Raw genomic sequence first — 25,833 nt, forward strand, 5'->3', positions numbered from 1 at the left:
ATCCTAAATTAATCTAGCCCCACTTACCAGCACTTGCCATTCCTCTAAACCCTTCCTATTCATGTATCCAACCAGATGCCTTTTAAATGTTGTAATTGTACCCACCCCACCACTTCCTCTGGCAGTTCATTAAACACTCACACACACTCCGGGTGATTTGGAGATGCCGGTGTTGGGCTGGGGTGTACAAAGTTAAAAATCACAAAACCCTTTTTTTTTAAAGTTGCATTCTCGGGTTAGCTGTTAACAATGGTGATAGCTAGACAATATGTTGATTTACACATGAAAGAAGTGAAACTATCACTGTATTCTAACAGATGAAAGGCTGAACAGACAATCAATTTTTCGATGTATAATTTCAGTTATATCACACTGCAAATTTTTGCTATAAATTCTGTGTTACGATCGAGCCCTCCACAATCACCTGATGAAGGAGCGTCGCTCCGAAAGCTAGTGTGCTTCCAATTAAACCTTTTGGACTATAACCTGGTGTTATGTGATTTTTAACTTTGCACACTCCGGGTGAAAATGGTGCCTCTTAGGTCCCTTTTATCTCTTTTCCCTCTCACCTTAAACCTATGCCCTCTAGGTTTGGACTCCCCTACCCTGGGAAAAAGACCTTGGCGATTCACCATACCCTTGTCCCTCATGATTTTATAAAACTCTAAGGTTATCCCTCAGCTTCCGATGTACCAGGGAAATGAGCCCCAGCCTATTCAGCCTCTCACTATAGCTCAAATCCTCCAACCCCCACAACATTCTTGTCAATTTTTGCTGCATCCTTTCAAGTTTAATAACATCTTTCCTAGAGCAGGGAGACCAGAATTGAACATAACATTCAAAAGTGGCCTAACCAATGTCCTACTTACAGAAATGCAGTTTCAAACCAATGTGAGAGTAAAAGAAACTGCTTGTTTCATCTGACTGAGTTTGCTTGTATTAAAAAAAAACTGTGCTTAAGGGATCGACCAGTATTGTTATTTCAAATATAAATTTAAATATATATAAAAATTGAAGGGTAATAATTTTCATTAATAGATATTCTCAGTATTTAGACATCACTTTTTAAACTCTCTTCGCTTTGCTCTCTCTTCGCTTTGCTATTAGGGAATTCAATGAGAAACACAGAATACAAAAATGTCTTTTACAAGGCTGCATCTAGTACTTGGTTCTGTCAGCAATTGTGAATACTGCCTTATCATCATCATATGCTCAGCAACGTGAAGTAAAGGTCTGTATTAATTTCAAGGAAACTCAATTATTTTGCTAACAAAGTGAAAAGAACTTGTGTCCATAAATGCCTGGGATTAAAGAACAAGATGAGAGAAAGGTTAGCTTTTAAACTAATAACAAAAATTACCTGGTCACAGAGGGACTGCACAAAAGAAGCAATATATTCAGCACAGTGCTGGTGATGTACGTTGTCAACTGCTGTCTGTAGCAATTCCAGCATTACTTGAAAGACCTCCACAAATCTCTCATCACCTTTGCTGGTTCCACTTAAAAGATGTAAAAGGGCAGCCTTGCAAGCTCCATGTGAAGCTAAAGAATCCAGCAGTGCAAGCAGACGTGCAGTCTGGGCAGTGGAGACTCTCTCTTTTCCTTCTAAAGGACTGTGAAATAGAAATTATTTAAACATTGCAGCCAAGACTTTCTTACTTGAATGAAAAAAAAAGCCTCCTGCTCAAACAAATGAAACAACTAAAAATAAAGCATTTTACATGTTCTATTCTTTCAACTCAAACTTGCCCAAAGTAAATAAAAGTCTTAAAACGCTCTTTAAAAACAATTCCTCAGCTACTTGCAGAAAAAAAAACTGTTGGTACCATAATCAAGTAAAGCAGACTAGAGCACAAAAACTGATTACCTGCTCAAATCTTCTACAATCAAGTCCAATACAGTCCTTAGGATAAGGAGAGCTGTAGGAGAAGCCAGATCGCACAGTTGTATGCACACACGCCTAAGTATCTGTTGCAGAGTTTGACATGTGGATCCAAAGCTGGAACGTACTATTTCTTGCAGGAACTTTGCTTGTATTTGAAGGTGAATGCTCCACAGTTTTCGGGTATTCAGTGCAATAGCTACACCTTCTGATGAAATTGGCTAACAAGCGGGATAATATATTTGTGGTTACATGAAATATAAAAATGTTGGACTTTTTAAGCTAAAATATGAATGTTAATCCTAAAGATCACCAGTTACAACAGCCTTACAAATTAAAAAGCTTTGTTTAGAGGCATTTATCACACATTTGAAATCACATTTGTGATTCAATATATTGTAATACAACACAATACCTCAGAACACTGTGTTTTGAACCTTACAATTATTTTAAAAAGAAAGACAGTTTAAATGTCATTTTACTCAGCTTCATTAGCCTATGAATAAAAGCTGCCATTCTATACTGTAAAGTTTTTCTTGGAGAACCAACTTGCTTTTCTTTAGTGGCTACGAACATTTACTTTAAACTTATGAATACTCAAAGCGAATTGACTGAATTACAGAGTGCCACACGAATGCACTAAACTATATGCAACTTCGGAGACAGCAGAGAAGGAAACAGAAAAATTGTTGAAAAAAAGCAATTCTGTACTTACCCTGACATCAGTTCTTTGCAACATTTTCCTCCTTGGCCCACATTAAATGAAACACTCAAGGTAAAGCCTCATGATGCATATTTGTCTACTTTTACATACTGAAAACACCTCATACAACTATTTTTGAAATGCTCAACTTCATGAAATTGTGGTTTGACTTGTCCTTCATCTGGGACATCAATGATTCAACATTAAGGCTCAGCCTACATCCCTGAACCTCGGTTCTCATCACATCCCGTTGCTCATCAGCAGTAATTGGAGGTGTTGTGAACCCAAAGTTGAAAAATAGGCTTCTATAGCAAGCAGCATCAGTAAAATTGGCATCTAATAAGAAAGCCAGCCATTAAGGTCAGCTTTAAAAATATAACATAGAGATAGCTTGTGTATTAACTGAATGAATGATAAAAGCCTTCCTTTGACCAAACATGGACTCAACCTGAAATTGCTCTTTGACTTAAATCACAAATATATCCAAGGGTTTAAAAAAAGCAACTTATATTCAAATTGTTGTGCTTTCACAACAGTGAGAATCAAAGATTTCTTTTAAAAACTATCTTTCTTGGTCATTTCAAAACCTCACCCCTCCATGCCCACCTTATCAAAGTAATTGAGAACTTGCCAGATGCAATTGCACTATCGAAGGTGATACTGAAATGCCTTGCCTTAAATAATTATCTTCTTGCATGAGCCTGAACATCAAGTATTTTGTGCAACAACTTTAGGGAATTTAGATCTCGGCATGATCCTGTCTGCAGCTAGCTGCAACATACAATAACTTTTAGAAAGCACCTTTCCACTCTATTGCTTATTAACTATAAATGAGATTCTTCTCCACAAAACGAAGTGTAAAGGTTCGCTGAATTAAGCTTACTATTAGCTCACTGCTAATTAGCTCTAAGTATCGAATCAGGGACTTGCCCAGTCTATCTGGGGCAAACGTCTCCAAATGCCTAAAACATTTTGCTGATATTTGCATTTTTGTCTGTACTGAACATGTGTTAAAATGCATACATACACATGTTTAAAAATGTTTCATCATTTCCTAACATCCACTTAAACGGATAGGCCTTCTAAGTGATTTCACTTGATATTAACAAAGTAAACAGTGGTAGAAACAAGAAGGCATTAATCCACTACCTGGTCCATAAATTAATATTTAAAGCCAAGAATGGATTTACTCTGCTATAAATCTAACTAAATCAGAGATATAATAAGAATCATGGAATTCCTATAGTGTGGAAGCAGGTCATTTGGCCCATCAAGTTCACACCGACCCTCTGAAGAACATCCCACCAAAACCCACCCTATCCCTCTAATGCTGCATTCCCAATAGCTAATGCATCCAGCCTGCACATCCCCGGACTGTGGGAGGAAACCAGAGCACCCAGAGAAACCCATACAGACATGAAAGAATGTGCAAACTCCACAAAAAAGGTGCCTGAGGGTTGAATGAAGCCTGGATCCTTGGTGCTGTGAGACAACAGCATTAACCACTGAGCCACTGTGCCATTAGATTATTTAACAGACTATACATTATTCATGATTAGGGGTGACCTTAATATTCATGTTGATTGGGATCACCAAAGGAATAATTTATACAGCCTATTCTGGACAGTTTTCCAGAACAATGTGCTGTGAATCCAAGCAATGATATGGCTATCTTGGATCTAGTGATGTGTAATGAGACACATTTAATAGATGATGTCAAAGATCCACTTAGAAACAAAAACCATAACATGGTAGAATTTAGCATTCAGTTTGAGCGACAGGTACTTGGGTCAGAAACAATTGTGATAAGCTTAAATAAGGGTGATTACAACGGAATGAGGGCAGAGGTGGCTGGTGCGGACTGGGAAAGGAGTTTAGCAGCATAAATGGTTGAGTCTCAGAAGCTAAACATTCATGGTTCACAGCAAAGGCATATTCTTTTGGGGGGGGGGGGGGGGGGCAGAAAAGATTCCAGGAAGGGGATAAATGAACCACGATTAACAGGTTAGGAAACCATGTTTAACTAGGCAAGTTAATGGTAGCAACAGACTGAAAGAAACAGTGTGGCAAAGATTAGCAGTAAGTCAGAGGATTGTGAAAGTTTTCAAAACCAACAAAAGACAACAATAAAAAAAGAGATAATATACTTTGACAGTAGACTTGCACATAATATTAAGACAGCAGGGCCTTTTTTTAAATATATTAAAAAAGAGAATCCAAAGTGAACATAGGCTCCTTACAGAATGAGGCTGAAGAAATATTAATGGGGAACCAGGAAATGGCTGGGGAGTTGAATAAATACTTTGCATCACACAAATAGCACCCCAAAATTACTATAATAGATTTAAGTGGCAAAAGGACAGGAAATGAATAAAATAACTATCGCTAGGGAAACTAAGATGGCTAAAGACCAAGAGTTCCCCAGGACCAGATGGGATGCATCCTAGGTGGTTACAGGAAGCAGCTACAGAGATAGTGGAAACACTAATAGTAATTTTCTAGGAATCCTCAGATTCTGAAAAGTCCCAGAGGACTAGAAAACTGTCAATGCAAACTTCATTAAAAGGGAAGATGACAAATAACACAACTACTGGCCAGTTAGCTTAACATCTGTTTTTAGGAAAACATTAGACTGCATTATAAAGGATACAATATTATAGCATTTAAGAATACACAATATGATCAATCAGAAATAGCATAGTTTCATGAAGGAGAATTCATGCCTAACAAATTTATTAGAATTCATTAAGGAGGTAACAAGTAGTATACATAATGGGGAACAAGGAGATGTAATATACTTGGGCCAATGAGGGCCACAAAGATTGGCTGGTGACAGAGCCACAGGATACCAATGGAATGTCTCGTCTTATTTGGAAAATTGAATTCTTTAATTATTAGCTCTGAGCCGGTACTGATCAACATATCTCAATACTTCAACAATGATTCCACTTGAGATGAGACTAACATGATTTTTAAGTAAACTAGATTTTTGAGTAAAACAATATTTTCCATACAGAAAGATCACTTCCCATGAAACCATTGAAAACAGATATAATGATCGGTATACTACTGACAGGCATTCAATGTTCACGAGTCATTTGAAAGCAAACTAAAGGAACGAATCTTACCTGTGTGGTTTGCATGGGCAGTGGAAAAGGCAAGAGTTCTGAAAGCAGTAACATTCCAGAGAAAAATCCTTCTGGTGTTTTCAATACAAAGGAAAGGACTTCCTTTAACATTAATGACCATGTGTTGTTTGCCAACGATTCCTCAGAATAAGCAACCTGCTCATTGACTCCTTGAGTAAAAGTAAGTAGAATATCAACAATGTCATTCTGAATCTTTTGCTCTTCATCATCCAGTCGTCCAGACAGAGGTATAGAGCAAAGAACCATGTGGAGTGTAACCAGTACTGTGGGAACTCGGACATCCTTAAATTCAAAAGACCCTCCTCTTAGAAGTTCTGTCAACATTGCCTTCAAAAGGGAAAGAGTGCATCTTGTAATGGAAAGGATCATAATCCTCTGCAATGTAGTTCCCATATTTGCATGCAGTCTCCAGGGAAGTATTAAGACACTGTTGAGTTTTTGAAGTATTCGAATAAGTATGTCCATGCCTTCTGCAGAAAACAATTGAATAATTGCAAGATTCCACTTAAGATCTTTCTGCTGACCTAGTGAAGGAAATAGAATAATATTTTCAAGTATAAAACACACTTCATTTTTAAATAAAATGCATGCTGTCAATCCATAACCTCCAAACAGCATAATTAAAATCAATTTTAGGATTCACTGGCTAAATGCCAATTTTTTGAAGATAGTTTTCAAAGTGAACCGGAGCAAAACCACGCACACTCATTTGCTAATGTGGGCAAGATATCTAAAAAAAAAATGTAGTCATTCACCAGTTCCAGATCAGAAAGGTTTTGAAAACGGTGTTTCACTGAAATTAGTAAATTATTTAGTGAAAGATGAAGAATTAGTGAAATCAGTTTCTAATACCTGCATTTGGACTGATAATGGTAAACAATAACGGTGAAATCGATATTTTATTGCTAGGATCAAAACAGAAGAAATTAATTATCTCCAGTTAGGAAGCTCAGGGCCTTAAATACTGTCAAACCATTAGTGAGGTTAATAGCAACCACTGTTTTTTATGTACAAATGTTGCAGTAATTTCTGACAAATGACAGATGGACAATTAAATACAAAAATCCCAGAATAAATGTCAGAGATACACTACTTCACAATTAGCTTCATCACAAATTAACAGCTGTCTGCCTCACAACTGAAATCAACTGAAGAGCATGAAGGTTCTATATTTACACTACAGATACAAACTAAACTCTCCACAAAAAGTTTCATCCATTCCAGTTAAATTCCCTTTTATCAAAGTGATCATTGGTAAACAAGACACCAGCATTAACTATAAAATTGGTGGATTCATATATGGGGCTTTAATTATTGTTGAAGGCTTTTAAAATGTAAAATATTCATTTTATAAAACATATTTTACTGGATGTCTCTATCTCTTCCCCTAAATTCAATCTTTGCCCCAGTTTCTGCTTCTCTTTCTGTACCTGATTTGACATTGAATTCACTCACGTGAATTTTTACTCCCTTGTGAGTTCTTGTGCTGCAAACTTCACAATTCTTCAATCTGATTGGTAAAGAAAATATATAGTTGCTCATCCTTTTCATACCACTTCCCTCACTTCAACCTTATCAGCTCTTTCACTGAGCAACATTTCTTTTAAAAAAAAGTGTAAAAAAATTTAACTGGGCAAGTTTTACTCACAGCAGATACCACTAGATGCCCTGCAACAGCATGTTATGATGCAGCTTCTTGGTTCTAAAGATAAGATCACCACCTCCAAGACTTACCAATAAATGCTTATGTTTTTTTTTATCTTAAAGAGGACATCAATCAAAAAGCTCTAACATTGACTTTTGAAATAACTAAAGTAGCAATTACTAAAACTGATATTACTATTCTATTAATGTAATCCCATTTGCCATACCTTCAAGAGGGTGAGGGGGGCACGCAATGTGACAAAGGACACGTAGTGCAGTGGTTAGTCCAGCACCTTCCTGAGTCATTTGAATGGTCAAATTATCCAGATTCTAAAAAAAAGTTAAACAACATTCTTCTTGAAATGATCAATGCCAAATACTGATAGTCTAAACCGGCAAGTTACTAAAATAATCAGTTTCAAATTTTAGTTCAATGCAAAGAATTTCAAAAATTACTGATACATACAATATTTCTGTATTGTCAAAATTAATCATCTTCCACAACTGTGAACTCGTGAATTTTTATAGAAAAATTATAAAAATCTGGAATTCAAAAAGTTATCAAATTCAAAACCACTACTACATTTATAAATAGTGTTGAACTTGAATAAGATTGAATAAAAACAAAGAAGGTCAGTATTTGCTTTCTTTATCCATTGGAAATAGTTAGACTGTAAGATGTAAGAGCACAAGCAGGCAATTAAGCCCATCGAGTCCACTCCGCCATTCAGTGAGATCATGGCTGAACTGGTAATCTTCATTGCCACATTCCAACCTTTTCCCCATAATCCTTGATGCTGTTACAGATTAAAAGGCTGTCTATCCAGGCCTCGAATATAACATTCCAGCCTCAACAGCCCTCCATGGGTTCACTACCCTGAGAAGAAATTCGATCTCATCTGTCTTAAATATGTGACCTCTTATTAGATTATGTCCTCTGGTCCTAGCCTCTCCCACAAGGGGAAAACGACCTTTCTAGATATACCGTCATTGAGAAGGTGACCAAATAGGTGGATGAGGGTAAAGCCGTTGATGTGGTGTACACGGATTTCAGTAAGGCATTTGATAAGGATCCCCATAATAGGCTGTAGCACAAAATACGGAGGCATGGGATTGAGGACGATTTAGCGGTTTGGATCAGAAATTGGCTTGCTGAAAGACAGAGGATGGTGGTTGATGGAAAATATTCATCCTAGAGTTCAGTTACTAGTGAGATTCGGCAAGGATCTGTTTTGGGTCCACTGCTGTTTGTCATTTTTATAAACTACCTGGATGAGGGTGCAGAGGGATGGGTTAGTAAATTTGCCGACGACACTAAGGCCAGTACAATTGTGGATTGTGCTGAAGGTTGTTGTAGGTTACAGAGGGACATAGATAAGCTGCAGAGCTGGATTGAGAGCCAGTTTAAATGGAGTTTAATGCAGAAAGGTGTGAGGTGATTTACAGGAGTAACAGGAATGCGGAGTAGTGAGCTGATGGTAGGATTCTTGGTAGTATAGATGAGCAGAGAGATCTCTGTCTCCATGTACATAGATGCCTCAAAGTTGTCTCTTAGGTTGATAGGGTTGTTAAGAAGGCAGAGTCTGTTAGCTTTTATGAGTAGAGGGATTGAGTTTCGGAACCATAGGTCATGCTGCAGTTGTAAGACTCTCTTGTGTGGCCTCACTTGCAGTACTGCATACAGTTCTGGTCACCGCATTATAGGAAGGATGTGGAAGGGTTCAGAGGAGATTTACTAGGATGTTGCCTGGTATGAAGGGAAGGTCTTATGAGGAAAGGCTGAGGGACTTGAGGCTGTTTTCATTAGAGAGAAGATGGTCGAGAGGTGACCTAAGTGAGACACATAACATAATCAGAGGGTTAGATAGGTTGGACAGTGAGAGCCTTTTTCCTCGGATGGCGATGCCTAGCACGAGGGAAAAAGCTTTAAATTGAGGGGTAATAGATATAGGACAGATAACAGAGGTAGTTTCTTTACTCAGAGAGTAGTAGGGGCGTGGAACGGCCTGCCTGCAACAGTAGTAGACTCAACAACATTAAAGGCATTTAAATAATCATTGGATAAACATATGGACGAGAATGGAACAGTGTAGGTTAGATGGGTTTCCGAATGGTTTCACAGGTTGACGCAACATCGAGGGCTAAAGAGCCTGTACTTCACTGTAATGTTCTACTTTCTGTAAGTTTTCTAAGAATCATGCACATTTCGATAAGTTCTCCTCTCATTCTTCTATATTTCAATGTGTACACGTTCAATGTATTCAAACTCTTCTCATAAGACAGTCCCTCTATGCCTGGTGTCAGCCTACTGCACCTTTTCTGGACTGTCTTCAACACAGTATCTTTCCCTAGAAAGAGGGCCCAAATATTTGAGAAGCGGTCTAACTTGTACCTTTGTATGGCAGATTTCCTTCCTTAAAATTTCCCTAAATTTCAATACTATTAAGGGTTTTACTAACAACCGTAATAGTTTCACGGTCATCGTTGGACTCTTAACTTCAGACTTTTATTCTATTCAATTCAAATCATCAGTTATGGCAGGATTCAAACCCAGGTCCCCAGAACACTATCTGAATCACGGGATTAATAGTCCAGCAATGATATCACGAGGCCATCACCTTGCCTTCCACTAGACACTAGCTTTTTGTGTTTCATGAAAAATAAATTTCAATAATCTTTTCAGCGATCAGAGTGGCAGTATTTCAAGACAGGACGTTATCTCCCTGGACTTACTAATTTTGGGGTTGTTCTTTGTTCATTTACCACTACACTAAGGAAAAGTGATATTGGAGCATCAAAGCTGCTTAAGCGAAAGGAGTCACTGCTGTAATGTTTAACTCAACTTAAATCATATAAACTACTTTCTTTTAATATCGGAATAAAAATTGAAACACTACCTTCAGCTCATCATTTCCTCCACGTTATTCCATAATTTTACTTGAACTCGCTTTTGCTCTAAAAGAAAGTATAACAAGCTTTCACTTGCCTTTAGTTTTCTGCCTTCCTGCTCATACACCTATTATACAGTGATGATTGTTTTGTTTAATTTCACTTCATACTTACATAAAAAGTTTGCTTTGTATTTAACAACATGAAAAATTGTAACCTGGTTTTATCATTTAATTAGTGGGCATTGGATTTCTCTTTAATTTTTTTTATTTCCTCATGGAAGGTTGGCATTGCAGGGCAATTAAGCGTATTACTACGATGTTGGAGTCACATCTGTGCCAATGTAAGTTAGTCTTTCCCTAGAGGACATTAGTTAATCAGATGGATTTTTATGACAATCACCAATGATAGCCAGTAAGCTAGCAAATATTTTTATTGAATTAAAATTTTACTGTTGCCATGGTGGTTTTCAAACCTACATCATCAGAACATTAGCCTGGGGCTCTGGATACTAGCCCAGTGACATTACCACAAACTACTGCCACCCTGACCCATAACAGAATCATAACACTAGCAATAGGATCAATAGTATATAACTTTATTAATTGCATTAATTATTTTATGAGGCATGTACAAAGAAACAAATATATTGCGGCCTTAGGGCAAAGCTGACAACCAGACCATGCTCATAATATGCAGATTTGCACTGAATTTCATTAATTCCACAAATAACACTCATTGATATCATTCTTCACATAGTCATAGAGTCATATAGCACAGAAACAGACTCTTTGGTCCAACCAGTCTGTGCCGAAGATAGTCTCAAACTAAATTAGTCCCACGTACCGACTCCTGGCTCATATCCCTCCAGATCTTTCCCATTCATGTACGCATCCAAATATCTTTAAATGTTGCATTATGCCCACTTCCAACACTCCCTCTGGAAGTTCAGTCCACAAGCAAACCACCGTCGATGTAAAACATTTGCCCTCATGTTTTTTTTATTAAATGTCTCTCTTCTCACCTTAAAAATGTGCTCCCTAGTCTTGAAATCTCCTATCCCAGGGAAAAGATAACTACCATTAACCCTATCTATACCTCTCATGATTCTATTAACTTCTATAAAGTCACCTCTCAACCTTCTACGCTCCAGTGAAAAAAGTCTCAGCCTATCCAGCCTTTCTTTATGACTCAAACTTCCATACCTGGCAACACCTTTGTAAATCTCTTCTCAACTCTCTCAATAGACAATAGGTGCAGGGGTAGACCATTCTGCCCTTCGAGCCTGCACCACCATTCAATATGATTATGGCTGATGATCCTTAATCAGTATCCTGTTCCCGCCTTATCTCCATAACCCTTGATTCCACTATCCTTGAGAGCTCTATCCAACTCTTTCTTAAATGAACCTAGAAACTGGGCCTCCACTGTCCTCTGGGGCAGAGCATTCCACACAGCCACCACTCTCTGGGTGAAGACGTTTCTCCTCATCTCTGTCCTAAATGGTCTACCCCCTATTTTTAAGCTGTGTCCTCTGGTTCAGCACACAACCATCATCGGAAACATGTTTCCTGCCTGCAGAGTGTCCAATCCTTTAACAATCTTATATGTTTCAATCAGATCCCTCTCAGTCTTCTAAACTCAAGGGTATACAAGCCCAGTTGCTCTAGTCTTTCAGCGTAAGGTAGTCCTGCCATTCCAGGAATTGACTTCGTGAACCTACGCTGCACTCCCTCAATAGCCAGAATGTCTTTCCTCAAATTTGGAGACCAGAACTCCACACAGTACTCCAGGTGTGGTCTCACCAGGGCCATGTACAGGTGCAGAAAAACCTCTTTGCTTCTATACTCAATCCCTCTTGTTATGAAGGCCAGCATGCTATTAGCCTGCTTCACTACCTGCTGTACCTGCATGCTTACCTTCATTGACTGCTGTACAAGAACACCCAGATCTCTTTGTACAGCACCTTTACCTAAATTGATTCCATTTAGGTAGTAATCTGCCTTCCTGTTCTTGCTACCAAAGTGGATAACCATACATTTATCCACATTAAACTGCATCTGCCATGCATCTGACCACTCACCTAACCTGTCCAGGTCACCCTGTAATCTCCTAACATCCTCATCACATTTCACCCTGCCACCCAGCTTAGTATCATCAGCAAATTTGCTAATGTTATTACTAATACCATCTTCTATATCATTAACATATATTGTAAAAAGCTGCAGTCCCAGCACTGATCCCTGCGGTACCCCACTGCTCACTGCCTGCCATTCCGAAATGGAGCCGTTTATCACTATTCTTTGTTTCCTATCAGCCAACCAATTTTCAATCCAAGTTAGTACTTTGCCCCCAATACCATGCGCCCTAATTTTGCTCACTAACCTCCTATGTGGGACTTTATCAAAAGCTTTCTGAAAGTCCAGGTACACTACATCTACTGGATCTCCCTTGTCCATCTTCAGAGATACATCCTCAAAAAATTCCAGAAGATTAGTCAAGCATGATTTCCCCTTCATAAATCCATGCTGACTCTGTCCTATCCTGTTACTACTATCCAGATGTGTCGTAATTTCATCCTTTATAATAGACTCCAGCATCTTTCTCATCACTGAGGTCAGACTAACTGGTCTATAATTTCCTGCTTTCTCACTCTCACCTCTCTTAAAAAGTGGTACAACATTAGCCACCCTCCAATCCGCAGGAACTGATCCTGAATCTATCAAACTCTGGAAAATAATCACCAACGCATCCACGATTTCTCGAGCCACCTCCTTCAGTACCCTGGGATGTAGACCATCAGGCCCCGGGGACTTATCAACCTTCAGACCTAACAGTCTCTCCAACACCAATTCCTGGCAAATATAAATTCCCTTAAGTTCAGGTCCTTCAGTCACTGTTACCTCAGGGAGATTGCTTGTGTCTTCCCCAGTGAACACAGATCTGAAGTACCAATTCAATTCTTCTGCCATTTCTTTGTTCCCCGTAATATATTCCCCTGTTTCTGTCTTCAAGGGCCCAATTTTAGTCTTAACCATTTTTTTGCCTTTCACATACCTAAGAAAGCTTTTACTATCCTCCTTTATATTTTTGGCCAGTTTACCTTCGTACCTCATTTTTTCTCTGCATATTTCCTTCTTAGTAATCCTCTGTTGTTCTTTAAAAGCTTCCCAGTCCTCCATTTTCCCACTTATCTTTGCTATGTTATACTTTTTCTCTTTTAACTTTATATGTTTCTTAACTTCCCTCGTCAGCCACGGCCACCCATGCCTCCTCCTAGGATCTTTCTTCCTTATTGGAATGAACTGATCCTGCATCTTCTGCATTATACACAGAAATATCCGCCATTGTTCCTCCACTGTCATCCCTGCTAAGGTATTGCACCATTGAACTTTGGCCAGCTCCTCTCTCATAGCTGCATAGTTCCCTGTATTCAACAGAAATATTGTCACTTCCGATTGTACCTTCTCCCTCTCAAATTGCAGATTGAAGCTTATTGTATTATGGTTACTACTTCCCAATGGCTCCTTCACTTCGAGGTCCCTGATCAATTCTGGTTCGTTGCACAATACCAGATCCAGAATTGCCTTCTCCCTGGTAGACTCCAGCACCAGCTGTTCTAAAAATCCATCTCGGAGGCACTCACAAAGTCTCTTTCTTGAGGTCCAATACCATCCTGATTCTCCCAGTCTACCTGCATGTTGAAATCCCACATAACAACTGTAGTAACATCTTTGCGACAGGTCAATTTCAGCTCCTGATTTAACTTGCATCTGACATCCAGACTACTGTTTGGGGCCTGTAGATAACTCCCAAGAGGGCCATTTTACCCTTAGAATTTCTTAGCTCTACCCACACTGACTCTACATCCCCTGATTCTAGGTTCCCCCGCGCAAGGGACTGAACATCATCCCTGACCAACACGGCCACCCACCCCCTCTGCCCGTCAGTCTGTCCTTACGATAGCACGTGTAGCCTTGAATATTCATTTGGGGAGAAAGTGAGGACTGCAGATGCTGGAGATCAGAGCTGAAAATGTGTTGCTGGAAAAGCGCAGTAGGTCAGGCAGCATCCAAGTAACAGGAGAATCGACGTTTCGGGCATAAGCCCTTCTTCAGGAATGAATATTCATTTCCCAGGCCCTGTCCACTTGAATCCACGTCTCAGTTATCCCCACAATATCGTATCTGCCAATCTCCAAAAGAGCCTCAAGCTCATCCATCTTATTTCTAATGCTTCGTGCATTCATGTTTAGTATTTTTAATTTGTTACTGCCCTCACCCTTCCCATCAACTCCTATTTCACTCAACCTTACAGCATGATCCCTTTTTGAGTTTTCTGCCTCATTGATACAGTTGTCTTTCTTGACTTCCCTTGTTCTAACTTTCCCTTCAATTTCTTTCTTAAACATCCAGTTTGTCCCCTCCCTCCCGCTACTTAGTTTAAATGTAGCCGTGTTGCAGTAGCAAACCTGCCTGCCAGAATGCTGGTCCCTAACCTATTAAGGTGCAAACCGTCTCTCTTGTAATAATTTATGCTTACCACAAAACATACCCCAGTGATCCAAGAAATTAAATCCTTGCTTCCTACACCAGTTCCCCAGCCACACGTTCAAGTCCATTATCTCCCTGTTTCTGGCCTCACCAGCCCGAGGAACTGGGTGCAAACCGGAGATAACCACCCTGGACGTCCTGCTTTTCAGCCTTCTTCCTAGTTTTCCGAAGTCCCGCTGTAGTATGTTCCTCCTCTTCTTCCCGACATCATTTGTGCCGACATGTACCACCACCTCTGGCTCTTCACCTTCGTCCTTGAGGATTTCCTGCACTCTGTCTGTGATGTCTTTAACCCTCACATCTGGAAGGCAACACACCATCCTTAAGTCCCGCCTGCTGCCACAAAAACCCCGGTCAGTTCCTCTCACTATGGAGTCCCCTATTACCAGGCTCTGTGCGATGTCAGACTCTTCCGCTCTGCCTCCACGCCAACCTTTGATTGACAGACCTGGCCGCCTTGCGGACTGGCAGTGTCATCTGTCTCTACTGTTTCCAAAAGATTCAACTTGTTCCTGACAGGTACTTCCCCCGGGGTCTCTTGCACCTGTCTTCTCTCTGCCTTCCTCTGCCACTCGTCTGCTCTCTTCTGGTATGGTCGGTGTAATAACCTCGCTGAAGGTATTGTCCAGGAAGATCTCATTCTCTCGGATGAGCCTAAGGTCCTCGAGTTCTTTCATCAGTGCTGCAATATGCTCTGTCAGTAGCTGAACGTGCACACACTTTCCACACTTGTACGAGCCAGACACACCAGAGTCATTGACCTCCCACATCAAGCACGTAGCACACTGAACCAGCTTGGCTGTCATGTCTTCACCCTCTGCAAATTCACTCAACCTCCTTGTCAAAGACTCATGAGCTAAAGCCTCACTCTTCAATCCACAGGAACTTCCTTGGACCCTCTTTTCGGGGAAAGTCTGTGGACTTTTAATTTAGGTTAGAGGACTTTGTAGGACCTGGGGTCTAGAACACACCCACTCAAATAACAATCACTTACCTTCCCGACCGATTTTGCGCTCCGACTTCTTTTCCGCCCAGCTCCCGCCACTCTCTGCTGCAAAAAGCTTAATAATAACCTTCCTATAACTGGGTGACCAGATCTGGATTCCAGAAGATACCTCACCAATGTCCTATACAATCTCAACATGACTTCTAAATTCCGATGCTCAAAGGACTGAGTAACAAAAGCAAGTATGCTAAACGCCTTTTTAACTTTGTGTCTATATGTGACACAAACTTCAAAGAATTATGTACGTAAATCCTTAGGTCCCTTTGCTCTACAACGTCACCCATGGCCTGACCTTTAATTGTGTAAGTCTTATCCAGTTTGTTGTACCAAAATGCAATACCTCACATTTATTCAGATTGAACTCCATCTGCAATTTTTCAGCCAGTTGACCTAATTGATCAAGATCCCTTGTAATCATAGAAAACCACTGTCTACTGTGCCACCAGTTTTTGTGTCTGTCTAAATAATATACACATATATTATAAAGCATAGCATATTTACTTTTTGGTGGCTACTACTGCCACATTCATTTTGTTGACCAACTAAATTTATGGGAGCTAAACCAGTATGTCCAGGTGCAATTCCTTTACTTTTTATGTTCAATTTTCTGATTAAATATTGATCGTTCTATGTATAATTAATCTTTTGGATTGACAGAGGTATTTACTTATCCAAGCATTGTTAAATTGCATTTGAAGATGCTTCCACATATCCACAATTGACCTGATCATTTATATGATGTAACTAAGTCAATCTTCATAATCAGTCCTTTTACTTCAAGTTGGTTCCTCTGATCCCACGAGGGACAATGGACAACAAGACTCTTTCACCAGCCCTGGTCCATTGTACTCTTTTTCGCTTTATCACGGGTGATGTCCAACTCTTGAACATCCTTTTTAAATATACTTCCACTTTGGCTGAACGGGTTAACTGTTCCGCCTGTTGGGTTTTCATTCTACTATCACTCTGACAGGATATACATATCCAGGAAGCCAAAAAAACCTATCCTGCTAATATCAATCACCTCCTCTTCCATAATGTCTTGGAGGCTTCTCTGACCAGTCCTGTGTGGCTTTTTCTTTTGGTGAAGTTGCCTCTCCAAGTGATGGCCAGGATCTTATGTAGACAATGCTGGTCAAAGAGTCCAGATTAGATTGAACCTTGCTGCTCTCTGCCATGCCTTGCAGGCATAATTTGCAGTTGGTACAACAATGGACATGTGGAATCACAACTTCATGTCTGTCCTGATTAGATGCCCACAGCATATGGAGCTGCTGGAAGATCATTGCTGCTTTGCCAATTCTTGTAAGGAGATCAATCTCTACATTTCCTACCACTACCCTACCTTCACCTCGACCCCCCAACCCCACCTCACCCAAACCTGTCCAACCTCCCCAACGGCCCCCCCAACCCATCCAATACATTGCTGTTGAGGTAAGGGAAGTGGTCAATTTCCTGGATGTTCTGTTGCCCAGTTGTGATATTGGGGCACAACCCTGTTGACAACTTTTCATCATCGTCTTGATTTTCCGAGAGTTGATAAATAGGCCAACACTGCTACTCACAATACTGGTGGTCATGCCTTGGAACAGCATGATTTGTCAACAAAGTAATGGTGTCTGCCAAATTCAGATTGATGAACCAATGGTGATGCCAAAGTTTACACCTACCCTGTCCTTCATGAAGGTCTCAATAGAGCATCCAGCCTGGTCATACATCTATGATGATGTTGAACAAGTGCTTATGCCTATGTTCATGATGCAGTAGCTGGAGTCACTGTTGAAGTCTTTGAGATTGTTAATATATTGCTCCAGCATGCCACACCATTTGTGATGTAACATAGTGACTGCCATCAGACATAATTAAAAACATTCTTGAAATCAGTGAAGTTAGTAAAAGCAACTTGATGTTCTGGGCTCTGCTTGGCTATGATATCTCAGAATATAAAGATCTGCTCGCACCATCCTGGAAACTATCTGCTTTTCATGAAGAGTACCACTGACTTCTACGTTCAATCTATTGAGGAAATTGCCCAAGAATGTTCCAAAGTGTCAAGTGTGGTGATGGTTTTGGTGTTGAGGATTGTAAGGAATTGGATTTCATTTCAGCCAAGCCTCTCAAAGGTACATTCTTGGATGTGTCATCCTTTCCTTGCTGGGGTTTACTGGTATGACTATTTCTTGCTGGTTCTGAAGTAGTTATACTATAAGGGTACTTAACCTTCCTCCATTTCAAACCAGGCTTGGGAACAGCTTCAACAGAGTTCTGCCCTTTTTGGCTACAAAAATAATCTTTAAAGCTAATTGAAAATTATTTTTCAAACATCTTGATCCCACCCACCAACATGAATAACAAGGAGAAATGAACATAATAAACAGAACCTAGAGCTGACATCCCTAAGATTACTATGCTACTCAATACAATCATGGATAATCTACTAGCTCTACTCCACTTTCTTGCATTCTGCACATAGGGCATCTGATATCCATTCCTTTCCACAACCGAGGACTCCACCACACTGTGGTTTGCATATTCCTTAACTATTTGCAACCCATTTCCCAAACTTCTCCATCCAACTGCTCCTCTCCCTTGACAGCCACATAGGTTTTCCATTGTCGTGTCTACCACTTTCAGCATGATGCCATCACTAAACACATTGATCCCTCCCTTCTCCATGTCAGCATTCATCTGCGACATCCTGATCCATCTCTCAATCACTCCCAATGGCTCATCCACTTCCCATGTAATCACAGTAGATATAACGCCTGTCCTTTTCTTATTTAAGTTTCTGCATCCTGATGGAACTTCATCCTGGGGTCTTAAAAGTGGCTAGTGAGATAGTTGATGTATTAGTTTTAATTTTTCAAAACTGCTTCAGTTCAGGGAAGGACCCATAAAATTGGAAGATAACAAACATAACTCTGTTATTCAAAGAGGGAGGGAAGTAGAAAATGGGTAACTACTAGCCAGTTAGCTTAACATCAGAGAAAATATTAGAAGCTATCATGATGAAAGTTATTCCAGGGTACTTAGATAAGTTCACGTCAATCAGACAGTCAATATGATTTTTTTGAAAGGAATATCATGTTTAACCAACCTATTGTAGACAAAGAAGAAAAGGTGGATGCACTGTACTTCGATTTTCAGAAGGCACAAGGGGTCTGGTACAAAATAAAAGGTCATGGTGTAGTGGGTGACACATTAACAGGAACAGAAGATTGACTGGCTAACAGGATGCACAGAGTAGGCATAAATGAGTTTTTATTAAGGTTGGCAAGATGTAGTTAGTGGTGTGCCAGAGCAACCTCAACAGTTGCAATTTATATAAATGCCTGTATGAAGCGATAAAAGGTATAATTGCCAAATCTGCTGATAATGTAAAATTATGTTGGAAAGTAGTTTGTGAAGATGATTTATGGAAGCTAGAAACAGTTATAGATAGGTCATGCAAGTGTGCAAAGATATAACAAATGAAGTATAATGATGGAAAATATAATATCAATTTTAGCAGGAAGACTGAAAATGAACCACATTATCTAAATTCAAATAGGTGTCAGAGCTCCAGTGTGCAGCAGAATCTGGGCATTGTAGTGCATGACTTGCAAAAGGCTTTAGGGGCTGAATAACCTCCTCCTGCTCTTTGTTCATATGCAACATTGTTTCTGGCTCTCTCTCCACAGATGCTACCATGCCAGCCAAATATTTCTAGCACTTTCTCATTTTGCAAGTTCTGAACTAAACCAGTTTACCCAAAATTTCCCTGAATCTGCCAGCAATCCAGTGAATAAAGTCAAAATATCTGACCATAAATCACAAATATCGAGTCTTAACTCATAACTAATCCGGTTAGTTTTTGCTCAATTAAAGAAAATTAACTGACTTATGAGTCATCGGGAACAAAATGGAACAATTGTGGGAATGCCACAGACCTTAAAAACAGAACTTGACATACATGTGTTATTTCACCCCACTTTTGCAGAACACAAAACATTTCAAGAAGCCTAATAATTCACTCACCTGTTTAATATATTCAAGAAGACTAGGAATACAATTAATTTCAAACTTGAGATTCTTCAGTGGCTCCAACCATTTACCCAATTCTAAAAAACAAAAAAAATTAATGAGCACCAAACTTCATGACATATACTCGTGAACATCGCTTAATTGGGGTATCAGCAACGTAAGTTGTATTTGAGTGTCATTTAGTCATAATATTTCTCAAAACATGATGCACAATTGAAGTATTAACATCTGTTCTAAATAAAAACAAGCCAAAAATTATGACCAATATCACCATTCCAATAGAATTTAATGCATGCCCATGCTTTTTCCTTGAAAGATTACTGTATGTTATAAAATTGTTGTAAATAATATTTTTTACAATAGGATGAAATTTTAACAGAACAGTGAAACAAAATGAGGCATGTAAAAAGTAGCTTGCAAAACACCACAGATTTAGTACTGAAGAGCCAAGACATAGCAAAGAAAATTTTGTGATTAATACTTCAGCAAATTTAGCTAAAAATATAAGTGGATGATTTATTCCCAATAAAATTAAAACCAACAAATGCAAACCAATTGTTCAGTGTGAACTACTAACATTCAAAATGAAACGTTTACGTTGAAGTGCTAGTCTCCTATTCAGTTAACAGACTCTCATTACAGTTTTTAAAGAAAATAATTCCAGTACCCTGGAAATTTAAACTACTTGTTTTACTTATGGCTTGTGGATTTGAACATTAGCAAGAAATAATGAACTAGTAAACCTGGTCATTCCCAAGATACTTTAGGATTAATGTATCAGGGCACAATATAGCTGATCATACTGTTTAACTATTGCCAAACAATCATCAGTGGACTATTTGTGATCACTACATTGTGAAACAAGATGGCCAAGAAAGTCTAAAGTCAGAAATTGGAATAATAGACCAGGATGGTAGAAAGGGTGATGCCGGATGATTCTTTTTGGAAGCATTTCATTTCTGGGTTGTTGTTTACAATCGCTTTGCCATGCCATAACTCACGAGTACTCAGGTGCATTAAAACTAATTTATGATTATCTTAAACTGTAGACAGAGTTTGGATTGAACATATCAATGAAGGCTACATTTCAAAGATGGGTTAATTGCATTTATTTCTGCGTATTTCTTTTTAAAAATGTGTTCATTCATGGGACATGGGCTTCGCTGAATAAGCCAACTTTTAATGGACATCCCTAGTTGCCGAGAAAACAGTTAAGAGTTGGAGTCACGTGTAGGCCAGACCAAGGAAGGATGGCAGATTTCCTTCCCTGAAGAACATTAGAGAACCAGATGGGTTTTTACAACAATCAGAATGGGGTCCATAGTCACCATTAGACTTTTTTAAAATTCCAGATTTTATTGAATTCAAATTTCACCATCTGCCATGGTGGGATTTGAATCATGACCCCAGAACATAAAGCTGGGGTTTTGGGTTCGGTAGACCAATGGCATTCTCGCACCACTACCTCACAAATCTATCATAAGGCTTCAGACAAATATAAACAATTTGGGTAATGCATTAACATACCCTTTCAACACATGAAAAACTGGCTTCATGAGCATGCAGTGTTTCCAAATCACCAGACTTTTATTGAAAAATAGTGAACAGCCTTAAGTTATCTCTACATAAAGTTTAACCAGTATCTATTTTCCCCCAAAAGTAGAACTCTGATAAACATATTTCAAAACACAACATGCATAACTTATGAAGAGATTTCAGCTGGGGAACAAGGAAATTGCTGAGGAGTCAAACAGGGTATTTTGCATCATTCTTTACAGTGGAAGATATTTTAAACATCCTATTCATACTAAAGAATATGGGGAGGAAGTAAGTTCCACTATCAGAGAAGCAGTATTAAACAAACTAATGGGCCTAAAGGCAGTTAAGACCCCTGGTCCTGATGCCAGATATTGTGAGAATGTGTATAGGATATGAGCAGGTACAGAAAGAGTTAACATTTGAATTTTGTTAAACAAGAGGTTCTGCTGAGCATGACTCAGATTGGATAAGAGCTTGCAGTTAACAATGGGGTGCTGGAGGCAAGGGTAATGGGTTAACAAGGTGGAAAAGTATTCATTATGCAGAGCCATTTAACAATATTGGAAGCATTCAATATGTAAGGTCAGTTTAACAAGATGAAAAGCCTTCATTATGTGAAGCCAGTTATTCAGTGTGTAACAGCAGATGGCTTAATCTTTACTATTGACACTCGCTGATTGTAACAGTCATCCAATCATTATGTATGTTCCCTTATCTGGATGTTCCTCCCTGTAAAATGACGATATAATTCATTAAGAAACTGCTGTTCGAGAGAGAAGATAGAGAACTCATGTCCCTGTGCACATGGGCTATCGTTCTCTCTCCCTCCCTCCATGGCCCAAAGATGAAGGAGGCAAAACTACACTGTGTCTCTTGAGTGTTTTGCTTCGACAGAGGGGGGAATGGGATGACACTAGGATTATAAATGAATAGCTACAGAAATATTGGATGCATTGATTGTAATTTTCCAAAAGTTCTTGGATTCTGAACAGGTACCTATTTTTTGGAAAAATGTTGGAATCAATTATTAAGGAATAATAGCAGTACATTTGAAAAATCATAACCTAATCAAGCAGAGTCAGTGTAGCTTCATAAAGGAGAAATTGTATCTGACTAATTTATTCAGGTTTTTAAGGAAACCTCCACCAGAGAGGACAGAGGAAAACCAGTAGATGTATTGTATTTGGACTTCCAGAAGGCATTAGACAACGCACCTCACAAAAGAACCCATGGTATAGCATGTGCTATATTGGCATGGATAGCGAATTAGCTAATGGGCAGGAAACAGCAAATAGAATAAGGGGTCCTTTTTCAGCTTTGCAAACTGCAACCAGTAGGGTTCGACAGGGATCAGTGCTGGGACTGCAACTGTTACAACATATACTGATGACTTGGAAGAAGTGAATCGAATGCAGCCAAATTTATAGATGACACAAGAGTAGGTAGTTGGAAGGATAAGCTGTGAGAGGGGTTCAAAAAGTTTACAAAAAAAAATTGATATGTTAAGCAAGAAGTTCACAAATGGTGTATAATACGGGAAACTGTGAAGTTGTTCATTTGAAAGGGAAAACAAAAGAACAGAATATTACTTAAAGGGAGAAAATTTCAGGAAGCTGCAACACTTGGGGGTACTTGTGCAGGAAACAAAAAAAGCTAGCACACAGGTGCAGCAGGTAATCAGAAAAGCTAATGGAACATTGACTCTTATTTCAAGGGGTTTATAAGAGTAAGGAAGTCCTACTATAACTGCTCAAAGGGCTGGTGAGACTACATCCAGAGTACACTGAGCAATTTTGGTCCCTTTATTTAAGGATAGACAACAATTCATTGGAGACGGTTCAGGGAAGATTCACTAGGGATGATCCTTGTTATGGAGAGTTTGTCTTATGAGCAAAGGCTAAACAGATTCGGGTTCAACATACTGCAGATTAAAAGAATGAGAGGTGATCTCATTGAAACGGTTAAGATTCTAAGGGGTTTGACAGAGTAAATGCTGAGAGGGTGTTTCCCTTCATGACAGTGTCTATAATGTGACGGTATAATTTCAGAATAATGGGGCATCAAATTTAAGACTGAGATGAGGAGAAATTTTTTCTCTCAGAAGGCTGAGTATCTTTGCAAGTCCTTGCTCCTGACAGCTGTGGGGCAGAATCCTTGTGAATATTTAAGGCTGAGATAGATAAATTCTCGATCAGTAGGGTAATCAGAGTTATAGGATGTGAAGAATGTCACATCAGCCATGATCCGATCGAATGGTGGAGCAGGCTCAAGGGGCAATACAGCTACTCCTGTTCCTATTTCTCATGGTCTTATCTATTCATTTAAAGGACATATTCTCAAAAATCTGTGTTTATTTTCTGAATCACTTGTTTTTCCTCACCAAGAAAAGTCATAGAACCTGCTCCAAGGCCCTTATGAATGTTAACCACCAGAATAGGTACAGCAAAATTTTGAAGCAGGTAGATATTCATCCATTTAAATGGATGATGGGTGCGTCTTGACTTCACAATGCACATATAACATATTAAGTGTAAATACAAGTCTACATCTTTGTCAAAGGATCAAGAACAAGGAGGCACACTTTTCAAGTGAAAGGCAAGTTTAGAGGGGATTTCTCACCAGAGGGTGGAGGGGTTCTGGTAGGATAATTCGAGCAGGTAACCTCACAATTTTTAAAAAGTACTTGGGCGAACACTTGAAGTGTCAAACATTAAAGGCTCTAGGCCCAGTGCAGGAATGTGGGACCATTGTAGGTAGCAGAGTATTTTGACAGTACAGACTTGACGGGCTGAAGAGGGTCAGGCAGCATCCGAGGAGCAGGAAAAATCAGGAATGACTGATGAAGGGCTTTTGCCTGAAACGCCGATTTTTCCTGCTCCTAGGATGCTGCCTGACCTGCTGTGCATTTCCAGCACCACTTTAATCTTGACTCTAATCTCCAGCATCTGCAGTACCCACTTCTGCCCTGATGGGCTGAAGGGCCTCTTCTACACTGTATGATTCTATGATCTGACCATTGTGATATAGACAGACACATTAAGACCAAAATAATTAAAATCATTTCACCTTGTAGTTTGGGATTGGTATCATCAGCCTTACAGAGTCTCAGTAATCCAGCAGAATGCTGTTCCAGCATTTGTGCATCATGAGTTGATTGCACTGTTAGCAAAATAAGCATGCAGGCATAATTGCATGCAACAGATTTTCTGGACTTTGTGTCTCTAAAATTAAAAAAAAAATCAAGATGCACCACTTAGAATACTAAATAAATAATGTATAATTTACAAACATATTCATTTCAGATTATTTCCATTTGGTCCCTTTTTGTTTATTCCAATCTGCGATACAAACCAAGGGATTGAAGGGAGCAGGGGTTCACAGCAGAGAGAACGAGCTGCATCCTAAACCATTGTAAAAGCTGTACAGGATTTTTCAAAAAAACCTAAAGGCTGCCTCAAAAAAACCCAGCAAAATCAATGTTCCTGTCATGATATTTACATCTGACTTTTAATTTTAACACACAGATATTCATGCTGATGATATTATACTGCTACTCCTCATTGATTTGTGGTTAGTTTAAGTGTTATGTTGTGGCATTAAATACAGGACATCAGGGGTAAATTTGGGGCAAGTCCTACTAACCCCCAAAATATTGCATGAAATAAATTTACCCCTGATGTCCTGTATTTAATGCCACAACATAACACTTAAACTAACCACAAATCAATGAGGAGTAGCAGTATAATATCATCAGCATGAATATCTGTGTGTTAAAATTAAAAGGCGGCACGGTGGCACAGTGGTTAGCACTGCTGCCTCACAGCGCCAGAGACCCGGGTTCAATTCCCGACTCAGGCGACTGACTGTGTGGAGTTTGCATGTTCTCCCCGTGTCTGCGTGGGTTTCCTCCGGGTGCTCCGGTTTCCTCCCACAATCCAAAGATGTGCAGGGTCAGGTGAATTGGCCATGCTAAATTGCCCGTAGTGTTAGGTAAGGGGTAAATGTAGGGGTATGGGTGGGTTGCGCTTCGGCGGGGCGGTGTGGACTTGTTGGGCCGAAGGGCCTGTTTCCACATTGTAAGTAATCTAATCTAAATGGATTCAAAGACTATGCAAAAGACAGAACAGTTTACCATTGGATATCAACCACTGATGGAGCCCTGGCATTAGAAATGTACAAGCTGTAAATACTACTACAAATATTTCTGTCATGCTCTTCATGTGCAAGCAGACATCTCAGAGTTTTGCATTAAAGGATGCAAAAAAAAGTTTGTTAAGCAGGAGAGAAAAATGAGTGAAAAGATACACCTCGGGGTGTTGGCAAGTTGGAAGCTTGAAAGGACTGGAACCTTGGCAGTACAGATTTGATGGGCCATAGGAGAAGCAAGGCACTGATGCCTCATGGCAGAAATGAGTGGAATCAGGATACATCAATACTATGCAGGC

The 25,833-nt window shown here is 39.4% G+C and overlaps 1 protein-coding gene across 3 annotated transcripts in view; it reads right to left on the minus strand.

Annotated features, from left to right (window-relative positions):
• virma (vir like m6A methyltransferase associated) overlaps positions 1–25,833 on the minus strand; it is a 108,800-nt gene that overhangs the window by 41,750 nt on the left and 41,217 nt on the right. For all 3 annotated transcript variants that reach the window (XM_043688053.2, XM_043688054.2, XM_043688052.2), the window contains exons 10-15: positions 24,455–24,609; positions 19,844–19,926; positions 7,606–7,708; positions 5,714–6,258; positions 1,868–2,103; positions 1,361–1,613 (exon numbers count right to left, since the gene is read on the minus strand). In XM_043688053.2, coding sequence (XP_043543988.1) covers positions 1,361–1,613; positions 1,868–2,103; positions 5,714–6,258; positions 7,606–7,708; positions 19,844–19,926; positions 24,455–24,609 — 1,375 coding nt within the window. The remainder of the gene's footprint in view (positions 1–1,360; positions 1,614–1,867; positions 2,104–5,713; positions 6,259–7,605; positions 7,709–19,843; positions 19,927–24,454; positions 24,610–25,833) is intronic.

This window comes from Chiloscyllium plagiosum, unplaced genomic scaffold (assembly GCF_037043375.1).
Source record: "Chiloscyllium plagiosum isolate Xiang-an unplaced genomic scaffold, Cpla_swu_hap1 HiC_scaffold_4, whole genome shotgun sequence".
Classification (NCBI taxonomy): Eukaryota; Metazoa; Chordata; class Chondrichthyes; order Orectolobiformes; family Hemiscylliidae; genus Chiloscyllium; species Chiloscyllium plagiosum.